The sequence below is a fragment of the Oculina patagonica genome, chromosome 9 (genome assembly GCF_052425735.1).
Source record: "Oculina patagonica isolate OP01 chromosome 9, crgOcupat, whole genome shotgun sequence".
Classification (NCBI taxonomy): domain Eukaryota; kingdom Metazoa; phylum Cnidaria; class Anthozoa; order Scleractinia; family Oculinidae; genus Oculina; species Oculina patagonica.
In genome coordinates, this window is record NC_135766.1 from 21,757,854 (window position 1) to 21,779,726 (window position 21,873).

General features: G+C 39.9%; 2 protein-coding genes and 1 long non-coding RNA gene across 3 annotated transcripts in view; 1 reads left to right on the forward strand and 2 right to left on the reverse strand.

Moving 5' to 3' along the window:
- LOC144666174 (uncharacterized) overlaps positions 1-21,873 on the reverse strand; it is a 72,382-nt gene that overhangs the window by 34,893 nt on the left and 15,616 nt on the right. The gene's annotated exons all lie outside the window — the stretch shown is intronic.
- LOC144665464 (beta-hexosaminidase-like) lies at positions 93-9,144 on the reverse strand. Its single transcript, XM_078526694.1, has 9 exons — positions 8,745-9,144; positions 7,398-8,099; positions 6,396-6,817; positions 5,274-5,690; positions 4,570-4,899; positions 3,499-3,736; positions 1,974-2,226; positions 1,081-1,215; positions 93-224 (listed from the first exon to the last, which is right to left on the reverse strand). Exons 1-9 carry the CDS (start codon positions 8,800-8,802, stop codon positions 176-178), a joined length of 2,604 nt encoding a protein of 867 aa, XP_078382820.1. The 5' UTR covers positions 8,803-9,144; the 3' UTR covers positions 93-175.
- Positions 12,493-21,873, forward strand: part of LOC144666096 (beta-hexosaminidase-like) — a 9,704-nt gene continuing 323 nt past the window's right edge. The window contains exons 1-7 of the mRNA XM_078527443.1: positions 12,493-13,020; positions 15,379-16,698; positions 17,305-17,756; positions 18,434-19,183; positions 20,335-20,539; positions 20,871-21,123; positions 21,535-21,669. Of these exons, the coding sequence (XP_078383569.1) occupies positions 12,894-13,020; positions 15,379-16,698; positions 17,305-17,756; positions 18,434-19,183; positions 20,335-20,539; positions 20,871-21,123; positions 21,535-21,669 (3,242 nt within the window). The 5' untranslated portion in view covers positions 12,493-12,893. The remainder of the gene's footprint in view (positions 13,021-15,378; positions 16,699-17,304; positions 17,757-18,433; positions 19,184-20,334; positions 20,540-20,870; positions 21,124-21,534; positions 21,670-21,873) is intronic.

Below are 21,873 nucleotides of genomic sequence, written 5' to 3' on the forward strand. Positions count from 1 at the left end.
ACTTCTTTTTGGCTCCACTAGTACAGGAAGAGGAGGGGACGGGGGAACTTAAGTTAACGTCAACTTGATGTCAGTGGTTATAACACAAACGGTCCGTTTATTACATCTCTTTATTTCATTCACACAGATACATTATCTCGAAGTATCTGTTTTGTTTACTCAGTATTTCTATTCCTTAGGCTTGAATCTCCACCAGCCTGCTAAGACGTCGTCTATCCGCTGACCTGAAAACCACCAAAGGGTAGGCTCAAAATGGATGAAGTTTGAAATACCTCGTCCTAGGCCTCTTGCTTCTTTTGGTCGCCAGAGATAACAAAGATCGTACAGTGGCTGTTTTTTAGCCCGGCGACAGAAAAACCAAAGGAAAGTTTTAAAATTCTAACTTAGTTCCGAGGATCAAAAGAATAAAACTAAAAGATGGTTTAAAAATACCTCAGCCTCAATGTTATTTGATTTCTTTTGTTTCCCTAAGCCACAAGGTTAACATAGGATTTTACAATTTCATAATTTTCTCATTGTGGAGATGTGTCCCCAGTTTTAATTTGCGATTTAATGAGAATTTGTTTTTTGGCCAAAAAACCGCGCATTTGTTTATAGACCAGTTAACCACTTGTTATAAGTAAAAACTGTTTATATACAAGACAGTTCTGATTACAGTGCAACTAATTATCCTATACCAAGGCCTCCCAAGCAAATTCTTTGCAAATTGACCAATAGTGTCCGAGTGCTAAAACAAGAAAAAAGGCCACAAATTTATTGCTTTTGTAGTGTGCAGCTTGCTTAGATTGATAATTTGTCGCAAATCTATTTTTAACGTCCGAGGTTTTCATTTATCAATTGTTAAAAGAGAGGGGTGGGTGTTTTTTTTTTTTTTTTTTTTTTTTTTCGCACAAAATTTTGTCAGGGGTGGTTGACTTGGTTTGAGTAGTCACACTGTAACAATGCAAAAACAGTTCCGAAAAACTAAAACTCTTTTTTCGCACCCTTAACGGTGTTTTAAGCTATTAATAACAGTTTCTTATTTGTTCTTTATGCTTCTCACGGAAATACGCGTCATCCAAGACATTTTAAAAAACTCACCTTGTTCCCAGTACTACACGACCAGAAACTGACATGCCATCTTTGACGTCACTCCAAGTCAGACCACCATCAGTACTGCATTGGATTGACAGACCAGGAATGGCGGAATTGACTTCAAGCTTTTGGTTCACGATCCTAAGCGAAAAAGATTCGACCATAATCAGACCTATTTTCTTAAACTTAGTTTGTGGCCATTCAAGTACTTTCATTAAAATAGCAGTCAACTCTCTCTAATTCAGACTGTTAATACTGTAGAGAGGTGGTCCATCTTATACAGCTGATGAAAACTCACTGTGTGTGTGACCATTCAAATGAAAGCTATTGAGCAGTACTTTTATGTGGTCCTGTTTCTTATGCTGTACAAGGCCATTTCTGAATTTTTAGTCTGTGGATGAAACCCTAGTGGGTGACTATCAAAATAAGATCTACTGAGTAGCTGAAAGGAAATATGTATCTTGGGCCGCGCCAAGTGGTCAATAGGACAGTGAAGACAATGGACTAGCGGAGCCCGCAAGGAAATAAGGACACTAACGAAGAGTAGTTCTTTCATGTGGTACTGTTTGTTATGCTGTACAAGGTAGCTGTTCTAACTTTAAATTCTGTCGATGAAACCAGTCCAAAGAAAGCTTCTGAACAGTACTCTGATTTGAAATTTTCACTACGCTGTGCGAGACAGTTTTGAATTTTGTACGTCTTAATTAGGATTAAAATTATGTGAAACATTCAAATGAAACTTATCAAGAAGTGCAGGGTTTCTGCAGACTCAACAAAAATGTAAGCAATGGTTATTGTTATTTTTAGAAGCTGGTAGTGCAGATGTAATAAAATCTGATAGTCATTGTTTAAAGGGAAAGTGTGCAGTAAATCTGAAATAGTATAGACAACGGTATTACCTGGCTCCAGGAACAGGTATATGATAATCAATGTTCATTTTATCCAAGCGTACCAGCTCCTTGTGTCCAAGGGTATTAGCAAAAGCTTCCCATTCCATGTTCTTCACTCGATCGCGTTTCGCTTTATCAACTTCATTCTCAAAGCAAGCCTTGTGCCAGGCTCTCTCGGCCAGTGCTAGCAGTCGTGGATAGACCATGGACTGGAGCTGACTTGGGGTTCGTACAGTTTCGGACCAAAGCGCACCTGCCATTCCTAAGTATAAAGAGAAAAGATTATGGGGTCAAAGTGAGCCACTCCAAAAATGCGTTTCCCGGTTTCTGTAGCATATAGGATTATTGCTACCGTAGCTGGCTGGAATATTTGTCCATCGCTGCGTGGTTAATCCAGTATTAGCTAGTACTTTGGTCCAGTCACCCAGACAATACGCCATTTATACACCTGGGTGGAGCAAGGAACCCTGTGAGAGATATGTGTCTCGCCCCAAAAAACAACGAGCCATTATTCATAATTATTTCAGTGGATTAAAGCCTAACGTTCAAAATGTCAGCTCTGCAAATCCACTATAGCAACTAATTATGAATAGTTAGAGTGATTTGATTTGATTTCAGTTGGACACATAAATTCCGTTATCGGCACTTTGTCATGGTTCCAGCTACAAACAAACTCTACATTTTCAACCGCCCATTAGCGGGCACCTCTCTTAAAGGCGCCATGGCACACACTTTTAGGACCTTTTAGGCAATTTTGGCTCTGACGAACTCGCCATAGAATTAACTGAAATATCAAAATAATGGCTTAAAACTGTAGACGAACACAAAAGAAGCACTGAAAGGCCAAAGGGGGCATGGATGGGCAAAATTCGAGAAGATTAAAACGAATTGCGTTCGGGCAAACTTGTAAAACGTCGGACCGACTTTTTTCAAATTTATCACCAATTTATATGAAAGTGCCATTTACGATGCTCGAAAATCATCCTTGTTTGTTATGTGGCCGTTATTTTACTACTAAAAGACTTTTGCTTTGCAAATTTAAAGTTTAGAGCTCTTAATTCAGAGGCGGCGGAGCGTTTTGGAACGTGGGGGGCTAAGACTGTCCCAAAAATAGTCGGCATGTTTTCATATTTGGAGCAACTTTTTTCCGTTCCATCAACCTCTTGTTTTTTGAGCATTTTCTAGACCGAAGATTTCCGAAGATTCTCGGATAGTTGTTCGAAGGCCATACGAACGTTTCCGATCATTTTCGAAAATTTCCGAAGATAAACAAGGTTTTCCGAAGACTTCCAAGGAAGTTTCGAAGATGTTTGAACTCACTCACGAGACGGAATATCTTGACAAACAAATTTTACGCTGCGCTCGCGATATTTTCGGCACCAAAACATGGGGGGCTGCGCCCCCCAAATTTTCGTTTGGGGGGGGCAACAGTCCTCCCTGCCCCCCCCTGTCCCGCCGCCTTTGTTATTCATGAAAATAAATAAAATCTAAAATGCCTTGACCTAACCTTTTTAAATAAATGGTTCTACTGTACCTGCAATATTTTGGGGCTTGTTAAGAGGAACACATTTCCCTTTGTACATTTCCTCGCACAGGTTGTTAATGGGATCTCCCATCCTCCTGAAATCAGCATTAGCATACACGTCATCCGGGATAAAGCCAAAAGTCTTCCGGGTGTCGATGAATCTGGGAGCCCAGTAGTAACCTCTCTCCTCCGGGTCAGGCTCGTACGGGTGGTCAAAGTACAGATGGGTTGCTTGAGTCAAGACAACCTTGAGGAAAAAGAAAAAAATGGTAGTTTACGTCAGTGCAGTAGGCGGATACCGTAGAATTCCGGTTATAAGCCCTGGGCTTATACAACTTCGTAAGGGGTTTTGGGTGGGCTTATAAGCGGAGGGGCTTATATCATTCCGGGGGGCTTATAAGCGGAATGAAAAAAGCGTTCCGAAACGAGCCACAGGAGTGTTGATGGAAATACTTTTTTAAGTTAAAAACGCATAATAAAGCAACATTTAGCCCTATTCAGTACTGTCATCTGGTAGAGGGGGGCTTATATCCGGGGGGGCTTATAATCGGATGTATTTTTTGTTTCCAGGATGATGGGCCTATAACCGGGGGGGCTTATAAGCGGGGGGGGGCTTATAACCGGAATTTTATGGTATTCTATTAGACCATTTTCTAGATCAAATGTTGACCTAAGAAACATAACTGCACATTTTAGCCGGTGTTAAAGCAAGTAAGATCAGTGAAAGAGCTTGTTAAGTATAGATATTGGATTATTTTACTTCAAAGCTTCAAAGCTGCATGCTTGTTGCGAGTTGTTTCACAGACAGACAAACCGTATTCCTCTCACACTTAATAAATGCAGAGGATTTGGTTGTTTTTAGTAATTTTTTTTGTGTCATCCTGTCAGAGGAAATAGCCAGTCTTCTAGTCAAATCAACAGTTAACCTAGAAACCCAAGACCTAAAAACTCGATGTGAGAACTGACCAGCACATCTTGCAATCATCCTTTTTAGCTTGTAAAACAAGTAACACAAATTTCTACCAAGGAACCCCAGACGTAAGACCTAAAACCTTAGTATAACTACTAAACAAAATCTACCTTGTAATCAGCATTTGCCAGCTTGTAAGCCCGATCACCCTGTCCCCATTCCCAAACGTTATCCCAGGCATACGCATACACATTTTTATTCTTCAGGTAGCTCCGATCATAAGGCGTGTCCTTGACACCGAGCACGCCGTCCTCCCAAGCTCCAAGATCAAGGCAGTATTTGGAAGACACATCAGCGACGCGGCGAACGAAGTACTCTTTCAAGTCCTTGACGATAGTGGGACTTGTAAAGTTCATTCCCAGCTTATGCGCTAGCTGTTTGCAAGCTGGGGACTTGGTCCAAGCACCGTGGGCCACTTCGTCTCCACCAAAGTGGAATATCTTGAAGATAGAAATATTCAAGCGTAAAGAAGGCGGTCGCTAAAATTAAATCTAATCGGCAGTAGTATTGTTATAATTTGTTTTAAACAGCAGAGCTTGAAACATTCTATTCTCCTTATTTAAAGCTATGAATTATCGTTTCTATGTCAGAATCTCGGCTTTTAGCCAGGACAGAAAATGCCAAGACGATCAAAATGCCAAATCGATTTTGTTCAAATGCAACTTAGAACCAACATTGTCATCATGTGACAGTGTGTGACATGAAAGTGTACAATTTGATTTTTTTTGTAGAGTCGTAACGCCGAGTTTAAAAAAAAAAAAGAAAAAATCGCCACTAATAGAAGACGTTGCGGGTTTTAGAGGATGCAACGTACCTTCAAGGGTTGGATATCATGATGCATGTGTCTAATACTGGCCACAACATGTTCCAGGAACTCGTAAGTGGATTCCAAGCACGGATTGATAGCATTATCCATAAAGAACTGCACAGACAGATACTCCGATGTATCGTGTGGATCTGACAACAGGTACTGATCGGCCTCAAACGACTGCCCCGTGGCTGCATGCTTCTTCTGTCTTGCTTGCATCGCTTTGATGGCGGCATGACCGTGACCAGGCATGTCAAATTCTGGAATGACCTCCACGTGCCTCTCTTCAGCGTATCGTAATATCTCCCGATAGTCATCGACCGTGTAGAAGCCGCTACCTGAGTTGCCAGTTCCAGGTCCCGAGCCGAGCTGAGATCCAAGGCAGGTCTCTTCCTTCAAGTCATGGCAACGTTTTGATCCAACCTTGAGAAAATGAAAAACAAAGAAATTTAAACGAGTAATTCACAAAGTAAGCTACGTTTTTGTTTTTTGTTTTCATGAAAAAAAAAACACAATAAATTTGTTGTAAATAATAAAGATGGTAAATTTTAAGCTCGGTAATAAATAATGAAGATGAAGTATTCAACATGACACGAGCGTGGGACAAAGAAAAATTCTGAGTCCCCGACGGGAATCGAACCCATGGCCTCCCAGATACCGGTTGGGCGCTCTAACCAACTGAGCTACGAGAGACTCGTTGTGAGCTGGGCCATTTTACTAGGTTAAAGTCAAGCTATAACTTGGTATTTTGTGCCAAGGTGACTTCTTTAGCTTGACTCGAACTCTGTTGCTTTGAACCATCCCAATCCAACGCAACAAGAAGCATCGTTGCATTGTATCATGCGACGAGTACCGTGATTAAATGATTTAATTTCTTATTTGTAAAATTCATTTAATAGTTTTTGCTATGCGGTACGATAAAGTGGTGTTCTTGTTGTGGACATTGTTACGGATACTTCATTAATGTGCCGTTTTAATTTTTCTGTGGCGGGTAACTTTACCTAAGGAATGAATTCCTATAAAAAAAGGGTACATTTTATCAAATGACCATTATAACTTGTATAATGGATAGACATTCACTGAATATTGCTATCTTCTTTTTGAACATCCGGGGTATGTCAAACAAACCTCCGTAAGTTCCGGTAATCCGGGAATCTCAAGCCTCCATCCTTCGTCATCAGTGAGATGAAAGTGAAACTTGTTTAGCTTGTACATTGCCATAGCGTCAATCATCTTCAGAACCTCGCTCTTGGGCATAAAGTTGCGTCCAACATCCAGCTCCATGCCACGATACTCGTACCGCGGTGCATCATTGATAGTCACGTGAGGCACCATGTCATCGGGTTCCGACAGGCTGAGTAGGGACTGGACTCCATAAAATACTCCCATTGCTGTGTTACCGGTGATTGTGACGCTGTGCGTACCGGCATCAACCTGAACACTATATGCTTCCTTGTTCTCCGTTTTAACGCCGCCGATTTTCACTTCACCAAGATTCAGGTTTATCTTCCGAAATGCGCTCAAATAATCCAGCTGAAGCCCAAGTTTGCCTGCAAATGAATAAAAATAACGAAATGATTTTTGCGGACATTTTTGCGGGTGCGTTTTGTTTTTCTTTCTGGCGAGACCTTTTCGTGACTGTTCATGGATTTTCAATCCTTATTTATAAGACTCTTTCATATGACTCAATTGCAGTGCCATTAATTGTCAAGTGCTTAAATTTTTGATATGAAAACAACTTGGAAATATTGCTTAATAACGCCCATTAAGCCAAAGCTTGGTGCTTGAAAAAGTTTTCTTCTAGACGTACACCCATGCAAAAAGATGCACATCAAGATGTTACTCAATTGAGGAAAAGCTTAGTATGCAATTGTTTCCTTCCAATTCAGTTTATGTTATTGATATGACAATTTTAACTTAACTGCTGACTATCTTTATCTTTCAAATGGAAGTTGTATTATGCTCAGTAAGGTAGCACAACGAAGGGAACTGTTTAAAAATTATTACATTTTTCTTAAGCCATATAAAATGACCAAATACTCAGAAATTAATGGTGAAATATGCTTAACATAATATTGCTCGGAGTTGAAACATTTATGGTATATTTACAACTAGAATTAGTTGCAATACCTGCTAAGAAAGAAGCTTCATTCTTCAACTCTGCACCAGCGACAATTGACCAATCGCCAGTCCCCAGATTGATCTTTCTCGTCTCATCAAGACCGATGATCTCCGAGGGACTTGGCACGATCAACTGACCAGGTTTCTTCAGATCTACGATGTTGTTAATAGAGAATCGCTTCTGTGGAGTGTAAGGGTCGTATCTATCTGAGGTAATGCGCTTCCATTTGTTCGGCGTATCAAACGGCCCGATAAAGGACAAGTCTTCGCCCGCAGTGCTGGTAATCGTGCGAGCCTGCAATCCTTCAGCGGCGATGTACCAGTTCGGCATTACATCCGTTCTTGCTACGTCCCAGTTTTCCGCGTCAAAATCTACCAAGATGGACTGGAAACCAGCCAAGCCTGGGAAGCTTGCAGTTGGTTCAAACTTGTGTTGACATCCATTTATGTGCGTCACCTTGATACCATGACTACCGGGAATGACGTAACCGCTCGGATTGTGTTTTGTGTGAGCTGGCTCGATAACCCGGATGTGGCAGAGATAGATGGCCCAGGGTCCATTAGAAATCGCCTTTGAGCCCGTGTTCTCTAAGGTCATGCGGACGCGGTATGATTTCCAGGTGTCTTGAAAGTTATCGAGAACGTCATACCGAATCCCAAGATGGGTGGCGATATAATCCAATGTCGATTGGTCCAAGTTTTGACCGAAGGCTACAAACATCGAAAAATCGAAAATCAGTTCTTAGTGATATATATAACCTTTTTGCCTAGCTTAGGCTTAACTGATTTATCAGGGCCGTAACTAGAGAGGAAGGAGGGCGCTGAGTTACAAAAATAAAAAATTTAAAAAAAAGCGCCCGCCGGACTTCAAAGGGGGGGGCGACTCGTTTCCTTACAAGGGGGTTTTTTTCAAACTGTTCACAAACCTGATTTAGGTGGGATATCCCTTTTTATATCCCAGCGTTCCAAACTGAAACCTATTTAATCAAAACTGTTTGCAAAATACTTCCGCACTTTTCCTCGAACTTGTTTGGATTCTGTTTGGGTTAAAAAACACCGGCTAGCGTTAAGCTGTATATCTTAAACTGAACAGACAATTTTTTCCGTTTTGTTTCCGTTCTCCCTTGACCAATTCAACTTTTAGTTTACTCATTTCGACATCATTAAAAATTGTAAGGAGAAGATTTAGGTTTCAAAGTCTAGCTGCATTATTTTCATGTGAATTCAATACCACAAAAAAATTACATCACAAGCAAACTGGGTGCACTCAAAAAAGCTTGAACATTTCACAACTAAGAACTAAAACAAATGTACGAGGCGTTATATCTACAACTTAAAATAATTAGAAGAACAAACCTTGGACAACAAGTGCCAGTAAAACCACAACAGCAAAACAGATTTGCCGTCCTTGCATTTTATCCAGCGATAGAGGCAAAGGACAATTCAGTATGTGGACGATGTCCTTTCCGTGCAAGCAATGTGCACAGATTTACATCTGGAACTACTACTAAAGCCTTCCTAAGCTGAACACACAGCCAATGACATTGTCTATGCCACATCTGAAATGTGTCTTTTTTTCTGTGACGGATGTCTTTTTGTTAACACAGTAGTAATTGATGTTGCCGTTGACATCTCTTTCATAACCTTTTTAGCCAATCAAAGAGCAAGAAGCCACACGTGTAAGTGATTGACGTTGAGTTCTCCGCCTCCAAGACGTGTCTGGTTTCTGATTGGACAAGCAGTAAGGAAACCAACAAAAAGATGACAAAAAGCGATCAGTCAAAACCTTCCGCGAGCCTTAGCCTGCGTGTAGCCGTCTCCTTTTTTCTTCTGCCGCGTGAAAGGAAAGGAAAGAAAGAAAGAAATTAAAAGGAAAGGGGTTTTCAGCCTCAGAAGGAAATACGAAACGGCTGCACGCAAACTAATCTATTTTTACTCATTTTTTTGCCAAACTATGTAGAGAAACTGCATATAGCAAGGGCACCCAACGATAAAATTTTACTTTTGGCGTCGGAACACCATGTTACATTATAAGTGTCCTTTTTGTGCGGTTTAAGGGCTTAGTTTAAACGCTTAAAAATGTATCTCTTCGGATACGGTAGCTGAACTATTAAACTTCAGAAAACTTTAGGGAACGAAATATTGTTACCCAAATTTATTACGAGCCGCTGTTGTCGCTGTTGCCTTCTCGAAAATCGTAGCTGCGGCCTTTTTTCTAGTTTGCAAACGCTGACGAATTTCGGAAATGCGTCTGCGTTCGCAGGCTACCTTTTTTCGTACCCATAACGACATTTTTCTCTTTCCGCAAACAACAAGCATTACGTTCTCCATGGCACGGAAGTTTGAGCCAAAGAGAACCCAGTTTTTCATCCCGCATTAATCCGAAAATCGTGGGCCATTTTAGGTCTTTCGAACAGATATTCAACGAAACGGTCTGTAGGGTCCCCTTGACATAGTACAATACTATAGCCAACTGTTACTTTCAACAGTTGGTGTCGCACGCAGCTGCTTTTTCTTGTTCAAAGAAAAAAGCTAAAGCTTGGCAGTGTCTACTATTCTAAATGATTATGTCAAGTTTGAAACAAGAACGTCTAGTCTTGTGTATTCTCAGGCATGTGGAAAGGAAAGGAATGTGTCAGAGGCAAGACGGTATATTGATACAGACTCACAGGTGGGAAAGACCTTTCGAAATTTACATAGTTTACGTGTATCATTTTGAAGTTAAACTTTTACACACTTTTTTTACATCAACGTCCATGTTAAAAGGGTTCAAAATGTTTTCAAACTCGGAGCGCAAATAAAATTTAAAAAGCGTGAAATATTTCGTCTGATATCATCCAGACTTCATCAGTCACTGAGGTGGTGTTTTTTAAGATGAATGTTAAGAAGACATTTCACTGCCTCGGGGAGTTAAAATTCTGTCATAAATTGGAGCTAATTCAAAACCATTGTCTCTATTTAACAAAGGTTTTCTGAGTTTTATCTCAATGGCCTCTTTCACCCGGCGTTTAAAGGTGTTGATTTCGGTGGCTAACACTTTTGTCTTGCTTGTGTCTACCGAGTGGCCCTCCAGTCGACAATGTTCATGAATGGCTGACGAGTTCCTCGACTGATGTTCTTTCATTCTGGTTTCCAGTAAACGGGACGTTTCGCCAACGTACTCCTTGTTGCAACAAGGAGTACGTTGGCGAAACGTCCCGTTTACTGGAAACCAGAATGAAAGAACATCAGTCGAGGAACTCGTCAGCCATTCATGAACATTGTCGACTGGAGGGCCACTCGGTAGACACAAGCAAGACAAAAGTGTTAGCCACCGAAATCAACACCTTTAAACGCCGGGTGAAAGAGGCCATTGAGATAAAACTCAGAAAACCTTTGTTAAATAGAGACAATGGTTTTGAATTAGCTCCAATTTATGACAGAATTTTAACTCCCCCGAGGCAGTGAAATGTCTTCTTAACATTCATCTTAAAAAACACCACCTCAGTGACTGATGAAGTCTGGATGATATCAGACGAAATATTTCACGCTTTTAAATTTTATTTGCGCTCCGAGTTTGAAAACATTTTGAACCCTTTTAACTATGTATCCGGAGCAGGAAACCAATATTTACAATTGTAACGTCCATGTTGATAACATGAATTTCTTTTTGTGGGACTTAGTTTTAAATCTAAGTTAGTTAATGGTTTTTAATACTTTTTTGTATTAGTATTATCTAGATTTTGACATTTTTAATATGCTATTAAATTAGTTTTGATTTTGATTTTTACAGTTGGTGTGATATCTTAAAGATTTTTTACTGACCTTATAAAGTGTAGATTAAGATGTCATGTAGAGGCTAAGCGTTCTTGATTTTAGATGAATTCACCTTCAAAATGGTGTAGAAACGTTTTTGACCTATTTTTTTCAATTTTTTAAAGTGTATATGACACGAAATCTTTTTATTGGCTTTTTTCTTTCGTTGATATGCTTAGATAAAGGATTGATAGTTAAAATTTGTCCAAAAAATTTTTTCCGTCATTTTTTGCCTCCGAAGTCGGTCGCACTCTCAGCCATCTTGAAAATTCATCAAACAAGTAGTCGTAAAAAATAAAGGTGACGTGACGTACCTTTTGGCCGCGCGCCGCTATGACAAAAGGTACGTCACTTGTCTGATGTACTACTTGTTTGATGAATTTTCAAGATGGCTGAGAGTGCGACATTTCGGAGGCAAAAAATGACGGAAATTTTTTTTGGACAAATTTTAACTATCAATCCTTTATCTAAGCATATCAACGAAAGAAAAAAAGCCAATAAAAGATTTCGTGTCACATACACTTTAAGGTGGTATTTTAAATTTAAAGATTAAATACTACCTTCAACGTGACTGTCTCTGTGGAAATGAAAATGTTCGTACCAGGTTATATTTGAAAAAGGTTTTTCATTGTGCCATTTTGGCCTTTCTGCTGAAAAGCTTTTCAACAATTAAGAGCGTTCAACCATGTATTGCGAGGAAAAAATGTAGGAAGAATATAAAGAAAATAGAAGCAAAGCCAACGCAAAAAGAAAAAAATTATTTCCCTTAGTTTTCATTTAAGAAAACCGTAACCATTACCCATTGTTTTGTTATGAGGGTCGTGGCGGTCATGACTGTAATTATACTGTAATTTTATTTGGCTACAAATTAAAGTCTTACTACGTTGGAACCAAGTTTTGTCTGCTGTTCTAGTCGTAATAGATCCGGCTTTCACCACTATTTTCCTCCAGGTTTGAAGTGTTGTCCCAAGATTGAGTGTGGTTAAAACATGTTATCGCAGTAGCATTAGGGAAGTGAATTTAACCTACCGCATCTACTAAAGTGCTAAATACATTCTAATACTAATCGAAATGAAAGAACAAATTTAGAGAGAAAGGGAGTTTCAGTTATCAAGCACCTTATGATCATGAATTTGAAAAAAAAACTAAACTCTTTGGGCCATCTTTGCACAACTGCGAATATTCCCCGGTTGGGGCGGAGGGGGGGGGGGAGAGGGCAGGGGGGGGGGGTTAGGGAAAGTACCCTGCTTGCCATCAGCCTTAGCTTCAAGCTACAAAATCCTTCATCAAGCATGCTTCTCCTTTTTGTTTTTGTCTATGATTTCGAGCAAAAAAGCAAGAGTATCATTTGTCAAGAATATTGGCAAGAATTATTCTCTCTGAGTTAAGCTAAAATATAATTTTTGACCATATCACACAAACGAAGGGTTTTCGTCCTCTTTCGTCCCCAGAGCCCGCGATCCTTTTGTTCAGCCCCGCGAGTCGACGCTGACCAAAAGGATCGCGGCCTCTCGATCAGTCCACAGTATACCGGCTTTGTTTTGTATACGGATCACCCGGTATTTTTGGAACCCTTCGCGCCATATAAACGTATCACATCAGTTTGTCCCTTGTGAAAGTGTTTGGTTCATGACAGTCTGCGGGATGAAAACGTGAACATTGTTGGTGCACAAGCCGGCAAGCACAAGCCGGCAAGCACGGGCCTACATTATGCGTGGCATGTGTAGATATGTCTGTTTTCTGCGTTTTAGAACTCTGCTATTTTTAATCCTGGCGATAAACGTTGCCGTTTTTATCATTTTGAACAACATTACGCTGCACGACAAAGATGAGTTAGGTAAGTATGTAAGACGAATTTATTGTTTAGTCTAGCGACGGAAAGCTAAGTTTCAATTATTTTTGCGTCTCTGTCACTGAGCCGTTAGGGATACTAACAAGTTTACCAAGTAATCAAACACGACAACTATGATGTCGCTAAAAATGATATTGCAGATAATAGTTCTGCTTTTTGACTTGTCTGACAAAGACATCTGCATATGTAGATATATTTGGCTGTCCTCTGCAAAGAAACCACTCAAACATGGCTAGTTAATATAGGCCACGTTTAATTTTATGGAAAATTATCCGGTATATTTCCGCTTGGGCTTGAATTTTCTCTTGATTTACCTACATGTTCAGCTAGCGGACAGCTCTAATAAAGATGGAACAGTATAATCGCGAGATGCTTTCAACATAGTAAAATATAAAATTATAGATTTCGTGCTTGACGGTTTGTCCGTCATGGTTGCTTAAACTCACTGCTTGCGCAGCGATCGACGCACTGACCGATAACAACAACATTAACAAACTCCGTTTTGGTCGAAAAAAAGGAATGTTTTACCAAAAACATCGTTCAATCTTACATTCCGGACTGAATTCCGACTCGATAACTATACGTGATGATTTATTTATAAAATTTTGCCATCAACTGTCAAGTTGAACTAGAGCCAACGGAGGGTTAAACACGACAGCGCATAAATTTGAAATTCTACGAGTGAAACGAAATTAATATGCAAAAACAGGCAATGTTTGTACGAGGTTCAATCTTTCAGTTACCATCGTTTTTTCCTTCAAAAATGTTCCAATATAAATTTTTTAAATCCTCAAATATGGTCTCAAAAGCGTTACACGCCAAAGCCTTTTTCCAAAGTTACAGACGTTGTAGAATATTAACGCGAAAGGAAAAAGTTCTATTATTATTTTTAGCTTGCATATTTTCAAAGTTGGCGTCGTTGCCAAGAGATATAATACCAACAAGGCAAGACCACAATTTTAAATTTAAAAAATTCTTTTAGTTGCCATGTAGTCGCCTGTAGACCCTATCGATTTCGTAGAGCAATTGATTTTATTAGGGGTATCAAATGGTCTTTGCGAGCATTTGCGAGCATGCGAGCACAGCGTTTTTCTTTGCGAGCACGAGCATTGACAAAAAATAGCCTTGCGAGCAACGAGCACTTTTCAAAAAGTAACCCCCACTAAAACCGAGCATGCGAGCACTTGTAAAAATTTGCGAGCACGAGCAAACGAGCACCCACTAAAATTTTGCGAGCATTCCGAGCAAAAGCTTAATTTTGCGAGCACTGCGATATTTTAAGGGACCATTCATGACCCCTTTTATTGTTTAACTTACACAGATCAGTTTGTTATTTTCTTAAAGGGACCGTGTCACGGGTTTAGCCAAACTTAGACATATGAAATGACTATCAAATTCGTTAAAATATAAAAATAACCTCTTAAACAGTGAAGGAAAATTAAATAACACACCAAATGCAAAAGAAGGTACGGAGGCCAAAAGTGTCGAAGATTGGAATGGATTGCGTTATGGGTTTTTGAAATACGGTCCGGCGGAACAGTTTTCAAAGTTAATCTTGTGTGCTTGTAACTTTAAATTATAACGCCCGGGAGACACAATTGGCTGCAGCAAAGCTACAGTTTTTCATTTAGAATCATAGAATTAATTTCTTTGCAAACATTTAGTTCATAGAGATTTTTGGCAAAATTTGATAACATAAAATTAACTTAGCCGTGACACAGTCCCTTTAAGAGTGAATACAGGTGGGCCAATACAATGTATGTTAAAAAATTTAAATGTCTAGGTCACGTCTGTCTTTTGAGTGACATACATGTATTTGTTAATGGCTTGAAAAGATATTTCCATTTCTTGTATACTGCAGGAAAACCACATGCCTGAGGCCGAAAATAAGTAGAGCTAGTTTTCACCTGTATAAGTGTTTTTTTCAGGCAAAATACTTGAGTGCGCTTGGAAGAACTTTTAAAAAAGAACTTCGGTGTAAACGTACCGTGCGTCATGTTCACACTAACTTTTTAATTTTCCCAAACTAATTTACTTACCGACTCTTGCGCCTCAGAGTTTGGAAGAACTTTAAAGGGTTACGGTGTAAAAGTGCCGTCGATCATGTTCATACTAAGTTTTGAATTCTCCCTCTCGCGTCTGCATCAGAGTAGGTACTTTAAACTTCTTTGGTGTGAACGCACCGTCGATCAGGTTTACACTAACTTTCGAGATCTTCCAAACTCACTGTGTATGTCTGCACCTGCCTAGACTGGGCTATGCCTACGCTATGCAAATTAACATGTGTCTTTCCTAGTTTGGTAAATGATGCAATATTTACACTGGAATTATTCTTTATTGCAGATGGCGTTTCTCCTGAATTCAGTATTCAAGATTTAAAGGGGAAAAAGGTTAATTTTGCATATCGTTTATCGGCAACAGGTAGAGAAAATCGTGGACGGAAAGATCTCAAAGAATTTTCAAATCAAGATGAACTTCAACCACTTCTGGACACTCCGTTAGAGAAAAGCACTTCTATAAACAATCATGTCAATTCTGACAATTTAGAATTAAGAATCCCTGAAGAGGAAGATAAATCAATTATTTCAAGAACATCTCAAAATGATCAAAATCAACCGTTAGTGTTAAAAACTTCAGCAATGTCGAGCTTTCATCAACAAGATAGAGGTGGTGAAAGGTCCACAATGAAAAACTCAAACAATTTTCCTTCAACAAAAAGTACCATTCGCCAAGCTAGTTCCACAAATAAGATTCCTATAACAGAAACCTTTTCTAATGAGCATAGAATAAGTATTCATGACATACAAAAGGTTAAACCATCAAAAGTATCCTTTAACAAAAATTCTTTAATGGAGAAAATCGACAACAAGGAAATCTTGGTAACACAAAGAACTCTGCTGAAATCTTCAAGCAAAGCAGCGGCTCCAGAACAAGTGATTTCACAAGATGAAAAAATCTTTTCAAGAGGAAATAAGCAATCCAGTATAGTAGATAACAATACGGCACAAGTCGACAAAATCTTGCCTACAACAACACAGTTTTTGACTCAAGAGGTTATTAACAGTATTGCAGAAAACATGGAAGTCCGTTTTGAAGTTTTGGATGATATCAAAACAGCAGAAATAACGTTACGGAATAAGGGTTTGGCACCAATTGAGAGAGACAAGTGGTCGGTACACTTTTGTATCACGACCGGTATGGAGCTCGGCCATCTTGCGCACAGACCAGACGGGTACGCATTACCAGGTGAAAAATCAATAAAACTTACGCACTTCAACGGATGCGCTTATAAGCTAGAGCCCACGATAGACTTCAAGGCCATCCTTCCTGGAAACTCGCTTAAATTTATGGTCCATATTGGTCCAACATTAGCCCGATGTGACCTGGCGCCGAGATGGTACGTCACTGCAGAAGGCCTTGAACCGAGGGTCATTTCCAACACTGCTGATGAGAGCCTGGGCTTTGTGTTCCTTTCAAAGACGAAGAAAACCTGGGATAGATTTAAGAATAATGATGTGGCAGATCTTGGGAAGGCACCTCTGCTGGCGATTCCAACTCCTTTGGAAATTGTCGGGTTGAACGAGTCTAAAAAATTGTCCATTGATAGCGAATGGGTCGTGTTTGGAGAATCCGGATTGGAAGAGGAAACAAGTTTCCTCGCAGGTAAGCCTGTTTTATGCAATTTATGACTAACTCAAATTTGTTAGCAATAAGGCAAAAGAATGATCAGCAAATGTCAAATGGTCTGTTTTCCTTCCACCCTTCGCTTCCGCTCCTTATGTCCTTTCCTCATATTCTAATCTATGGGTTATACGATAAAACGCTGGGCTTGTTATCAGCTTGAAAGAAGTTACGGGTTTTGGGCATTGTACGTTTAATGATCCGATGTTTTTAGCGTAAACTGGTAGTTAGAGTGAAACATATTTCTCTTGACGGCTGCGGGAAATGTTAAACTGGCATACAAGTTCAGTTGCATTAGAGCAATTTATTAGCTGATGATTTGACCGTGTTTTTAAATAAAGATTATCCAAATTTAAATGAGGATTATCCAGCCGTGCATATGGGCGTATGCAAGTACATGGAACGGCATTGTTGCCTTCTGTTGAATTGTATCTTGCATATAATACAAGAAAGGATGACAAAGAAGTTGCAATCTAATTAACTTAAGCAAAAGCCATTCGATCATTTTTTCAATTATCTTGTCTACTTATGCAGTGAGAGTATTAACTTAAAATGTAGCTGATCTGTAAACCCCGTACTCTCCTGTAGGTAAGCTGCAATTGCAAAAATCGCTATCTCAAGCAAAGGTCAGAAAAGCCATCAAGCTCACACTAGGTAAGGTACAACTGGGAATGCCAGAAGAGAAACAACAGCAGTTGTCTAATGAGTCATCCAGTGAGTCTTACCAGCTTAAGGTGAATCCCTCTGAAAAGTTGATCACAATCACAGGGACAGGAAAAGCTGGGGTGTTCTATGGCGTCCAGACTCTCCTCTCTCTCATGGATGACCAACGCTCGGTTCCACAGGTGTCAATCAAAGACTCTCCTCGTTTCTCGTATCGCGGGTTGATGGTGGATGTTGTTCGCAACTTTTACCCCAAGCATGAAATTTTGAAAGTTTTGGACGTCATGGCGATGTACAAAATGAATAAGTTTCATTTTCATCTCTCGGATAACGAAGGATGGAGGCTGGAAATACCAGGAATTGAAGAGCTAACGTCGGTAAGCACGAGTTCGTTGAGTATTCTTTATCTCTGTTTATTCCTCATCAGGATCTATTTTTACTTTGTCTTTACCCTTTCGTAACAAACTCAAGTAATTAAACAGCTCATGAGAATTAAGGATGGGAGGCTTAGTGGCCTAATTGTTAGCGCGCTGGACCCCAGATCAAGCGGTCCGGGTTCGAGCGCTGGCCGGGGCGCTGCGTTGTGTTCTTGGGCAAGACACTTTACTCTCGTAGTGCCTCTCTTTACCCAGGTGCATAAATGGGTACCGGCAAATATAATGCTGGTGTGTAACCCTGCGATGGACTAACATCCCATTCAGGGGGGAGTAGAAATACTTCTAGTCGCTTCAGGCTACGGAAGCCGGGATAAGCTCCGGCTTAATGGGCCACCAGGCTCGTATCTATGAGGATAAAGGAGGGAACAAAAGTGAGGTTCTGCATGAAGGTCCTGATTTAATTCCTACTAATTTCATCAATTTCTATTGGTGAGAAGTTAGCGTGACAGGGCTTGCAAATGGCCTGTTGTTGAAATAATCTGGACAGGAGAAATCTGATACCAGATGATGCCCGGTTGCCGCGGGAAGAAAATGTTGGACGAGAGCGTGCAAGTTTATTTTTCCCTAGCAAACAAATTAAAAAATAACTTAAGATAAGGTTCTCTTATTACTTTAAGGTTGGGTCCAGAAGATGTCATGACATAAAAGAAAAGAGATGCATCATGTCTCAACTCGGTTCAGGCCCCTATACCAACACCTCGGGCACTGGGTACTACTCCACCGAAGACTACAGAGAAATACTTCGTCACGCAACAGCGCGTCACATTCAAGTGATTCCAGAGTTTGACTTTCCTGGGCACAGTCACGCAGCTATTAAAAGCATGATAGCTCGCCATGATAGACTGATGCAACAAGGAAAAGAGAGAGACGCTAAACAATTTCTTTTAAATGACTTTAAGGATGAGTCGCGGTATCTTTCTATACAAATGTTTACTGACGAAACTTCCAGTTGTTGTTTGAATTCAACCTACAATTTAATGGAATTCATCTTGAAAACGTTGGTGAGCCTGCACCGCGATATTCAACCGCTGACCGTTTATCACTTCGGCGGAGACGAAATTCCGGGGGGAGCGTGGCAAAAATCACCAGCGTGTGAACATTTGGCCAAGACATTGAACTTTCCTTATAACAACATAAATACGCACAACAAACTGAAACAATACTTCTTGCAACGTTTAACGAATATCACTGCAAAAATGAACCTAGCTATCGGTGGCTGGGGAGATTTTTTGTTCGAGCATAAAACACGGTCACTCTTTTCAAGGGAGTTCTTTCCAAATAAGGAAGTGTACTCATTTGCATGGAGCATAACTGGTGCGGCGAAAAATAATCACGAGGTATCTTTGATGGCTAACAATGGATATAAGGTTCGTAGCTATTTTATTCTATAAAGAGAAAATAACGTATTTTTTGGTAAAAACCATGTACTGTTTTGCTCATTTTACAAAAAGAAAGCTTAAAAGGAACTTATAAAAAAATTTATGACAACTTTCCAAAGATTTTCTAAGTCTTTCCGAAGATCGATCGAAGGCCATGCCAGCGTTTTTACGAACGTCGTTCGGAAATTTCCATGATTGCCTGGGAAGATACGGAAGGTTAAGACAAATTTCAGCTCAAGGCAAACGCGTCACCGATACCTCATTAGTGAAAGATACGATATCAAGGTCTGCTTTAACGTTCGTAGCAGTAAACTAGTTAATTGAAATTCACTTATTGAGGAAAGTATTTCAGCATTGTCTACAAGAACAGTCTTTTATTTTCTCGTGTAGACAAGGAAAATTGGCCAATTTTTATGTGACAAATTCATTTGCTGAGAAGCTGGCGTGTTAGCTTTTATGTGACTTACGAAAAATTGCTCGTGTAGACGACTCGTCACATAACATGCGGCAAATATTGCGACAGCGTTGGTGGTCCCCAATTCTAACCCCATTCCCAATCTGGGCACTGGGCAAGCCTTGTTTCTTCGTATCTCTGCTGTCCAAAGTCATTACTGGCGCATTAATGTTCCCTACCCGCGAACAAGAAAATGACACTCTCCACCAGTCACTACTGGCGCACTAAACTTTGAACCGTTGACGAATTATTGTTGCCCCATTTACACGATCAAATATATTTGTGACATAAAAATTATCACATAAAAATTGCTTGTGTAGACGACTTTTTAAAGGTGCTACGTCACGGGCAACACATTTTGAAAAAAACTGGCATCTCGAAACCATCCTTGGTTATTTTCGCATATTTACTACTCTTCTGTTGTTTTTCTACACTACAAAACTATTATTTTGAGGGTTTTCTTCAATTTGGATGTAATCAGAAAAAATGACTTTAAATATCGTAAAATTGCTCTTTTAACATGATCTCATCTTGCAATGAATGTGGGACAGTGTTCAGTTTGCAGACAGTTGAACTCCACAACTTGTGATGACTGCAAAAGTGCAAATTTACATTTCCCACCCGAAAGGTGTGAAATCTTTGAAATACCATCTCTTTAACAGTTGAACTTCTTGTTCAATTCTAGGTTGTGCTATCAAGCCCAGACTTCATCTATCTTGACCATCCCTACGAACCCGACTCAGAGGAGCGCGGAAAGTACTGGGCTACACGTTATACGGACACGCGCAAAATATTCGGCTTCATGCCTGAAGACCTCTACGAAGATATTGACAAGATCCCAAACTGCTCTGGCTTGAAAAAGTGCGTGGACGGACGGCAAAATGTCCTAGGTAAAGACTTTCAGTCTGTTTGGGACTTTCAGTCTCAAAAATCTAAATATGAACACATCGCACACATTCGTGACGTTTGCCGGGTGTCTGCATTGTTTTTCATAAATATCTTACCTTATTATAGGAAATTAACGATACATTTATTTAAGTTTTTTAAATTTTTTTTTTTTTTTTTTTTTTTTTTTTATTAAATTTTTTTTTTTTTTTTTTTTTTTTTTTTTTTTTTTTTGGCTTTTTTTTTTTTTTTTTTTTTTTTTTTTAATTAAAAAATCAAAATAATCCCCATTTTTTTTTTTTTTTTTTTTTATACTTTCTCACTTTCATTCATTAGGTGTCGAGGCAGCGGTATGGGGTGAGACAATAAGAACCGCTGACCACTTGCAAAGCATGATCTTCCCTCGTCTTCTTGCACTGGCAGAACGCGCTTGGCACAAAGCACCTTGGGAAGACATCCGGGACAGGGGTGCGCGAGAACGCGAGAAGGCTGGTGATTGGGTGAACTTCGCTAACACGATGGGTTACAAGGAACTAGCTCGGCTTGGCAAGATGGGCGTGGCCTATCACGTGACACCACCTGGAGCAAGGTAAAAGTAAGCTTCAGCTTGAAAAAGATGCCATTCGCATTACTGGGGTTGAACTGAGCATGATACAAGTTTGCGATAGACGCTTAAGGTTTAGAGCTGCCTTAAATTTATGAAAAATCAGTTGTTTTTCGATTACACGGAAATTTATTAGAAGTAAAGACTTTCACTCAAAATTTCAAACGTGTCAAAATGCCAAACGTAAGGGTATGTTACCACGGCAATGAATTACAATTAAGTGAACCTGCAGTTGTTGTTGCCTTCGTTGCCAGGCAACATAAACTAGCTTTACTACGTGTGCTGGAGTGAAAATTAGTGGAACTCGAAAGGGAGAGTGCTTTCTTTTGTTTGGATAACAAGTGTCCTAGATACAACCTTAACCAAACCTTATTGAATGAACAATTTTTTGGGTAGGTTTGTAGGCAAGAAACTGGAAACCAGAGCTGCGCTGCCTGGCCTAAAAGTTGAATACTCAACAGACGGTGGAATAACGTGGAATGACGTCATGCCTGACATGGAGGTTGACGGGAAGATAAAGATGAGAGCGAGGTAAGTTTGTAAACACGTAATTCTTATCTAGACACCTCGAACAGTTTTAGTGTACTACAGATCAAAAACAGTTTAATAGAAAAAAGAATATTTTCAAAATCATAGAGCCCTGAAGGGAGTTTTACCCTCGTCTCCATTCCGCCCCCTTCTTCTTTGTCCCAGCTTGTTCCAGTCCCCTCTCCCCGGAAGTACAACTTAAAGTCG

Bases quoted from the DNA above. Each gene is read 5' to 3' on its own strand.
- LOC144665464 (XM_078526694.1), bottom strand. From the start codon at position 8,802: ATGCAAGGACGGCAAATCTGTTTTGCTGTTGTGGTTTTACTGGCACTT. The intron at 5,691-6,395 runs GTTTGTTTGACA...CATTTTCTCAAG, and splicing joins GATTACCGGAACTTACGGAG to GTTGGATCAAAACGTTGCCA. The intron at 4,900-5,273 runs GTACGTTGCATC...TCTATCTTCAAG, and splicing joins ATGATATCCAACCCTTGAAG to ATATTCCACTTTGGTGGAGA.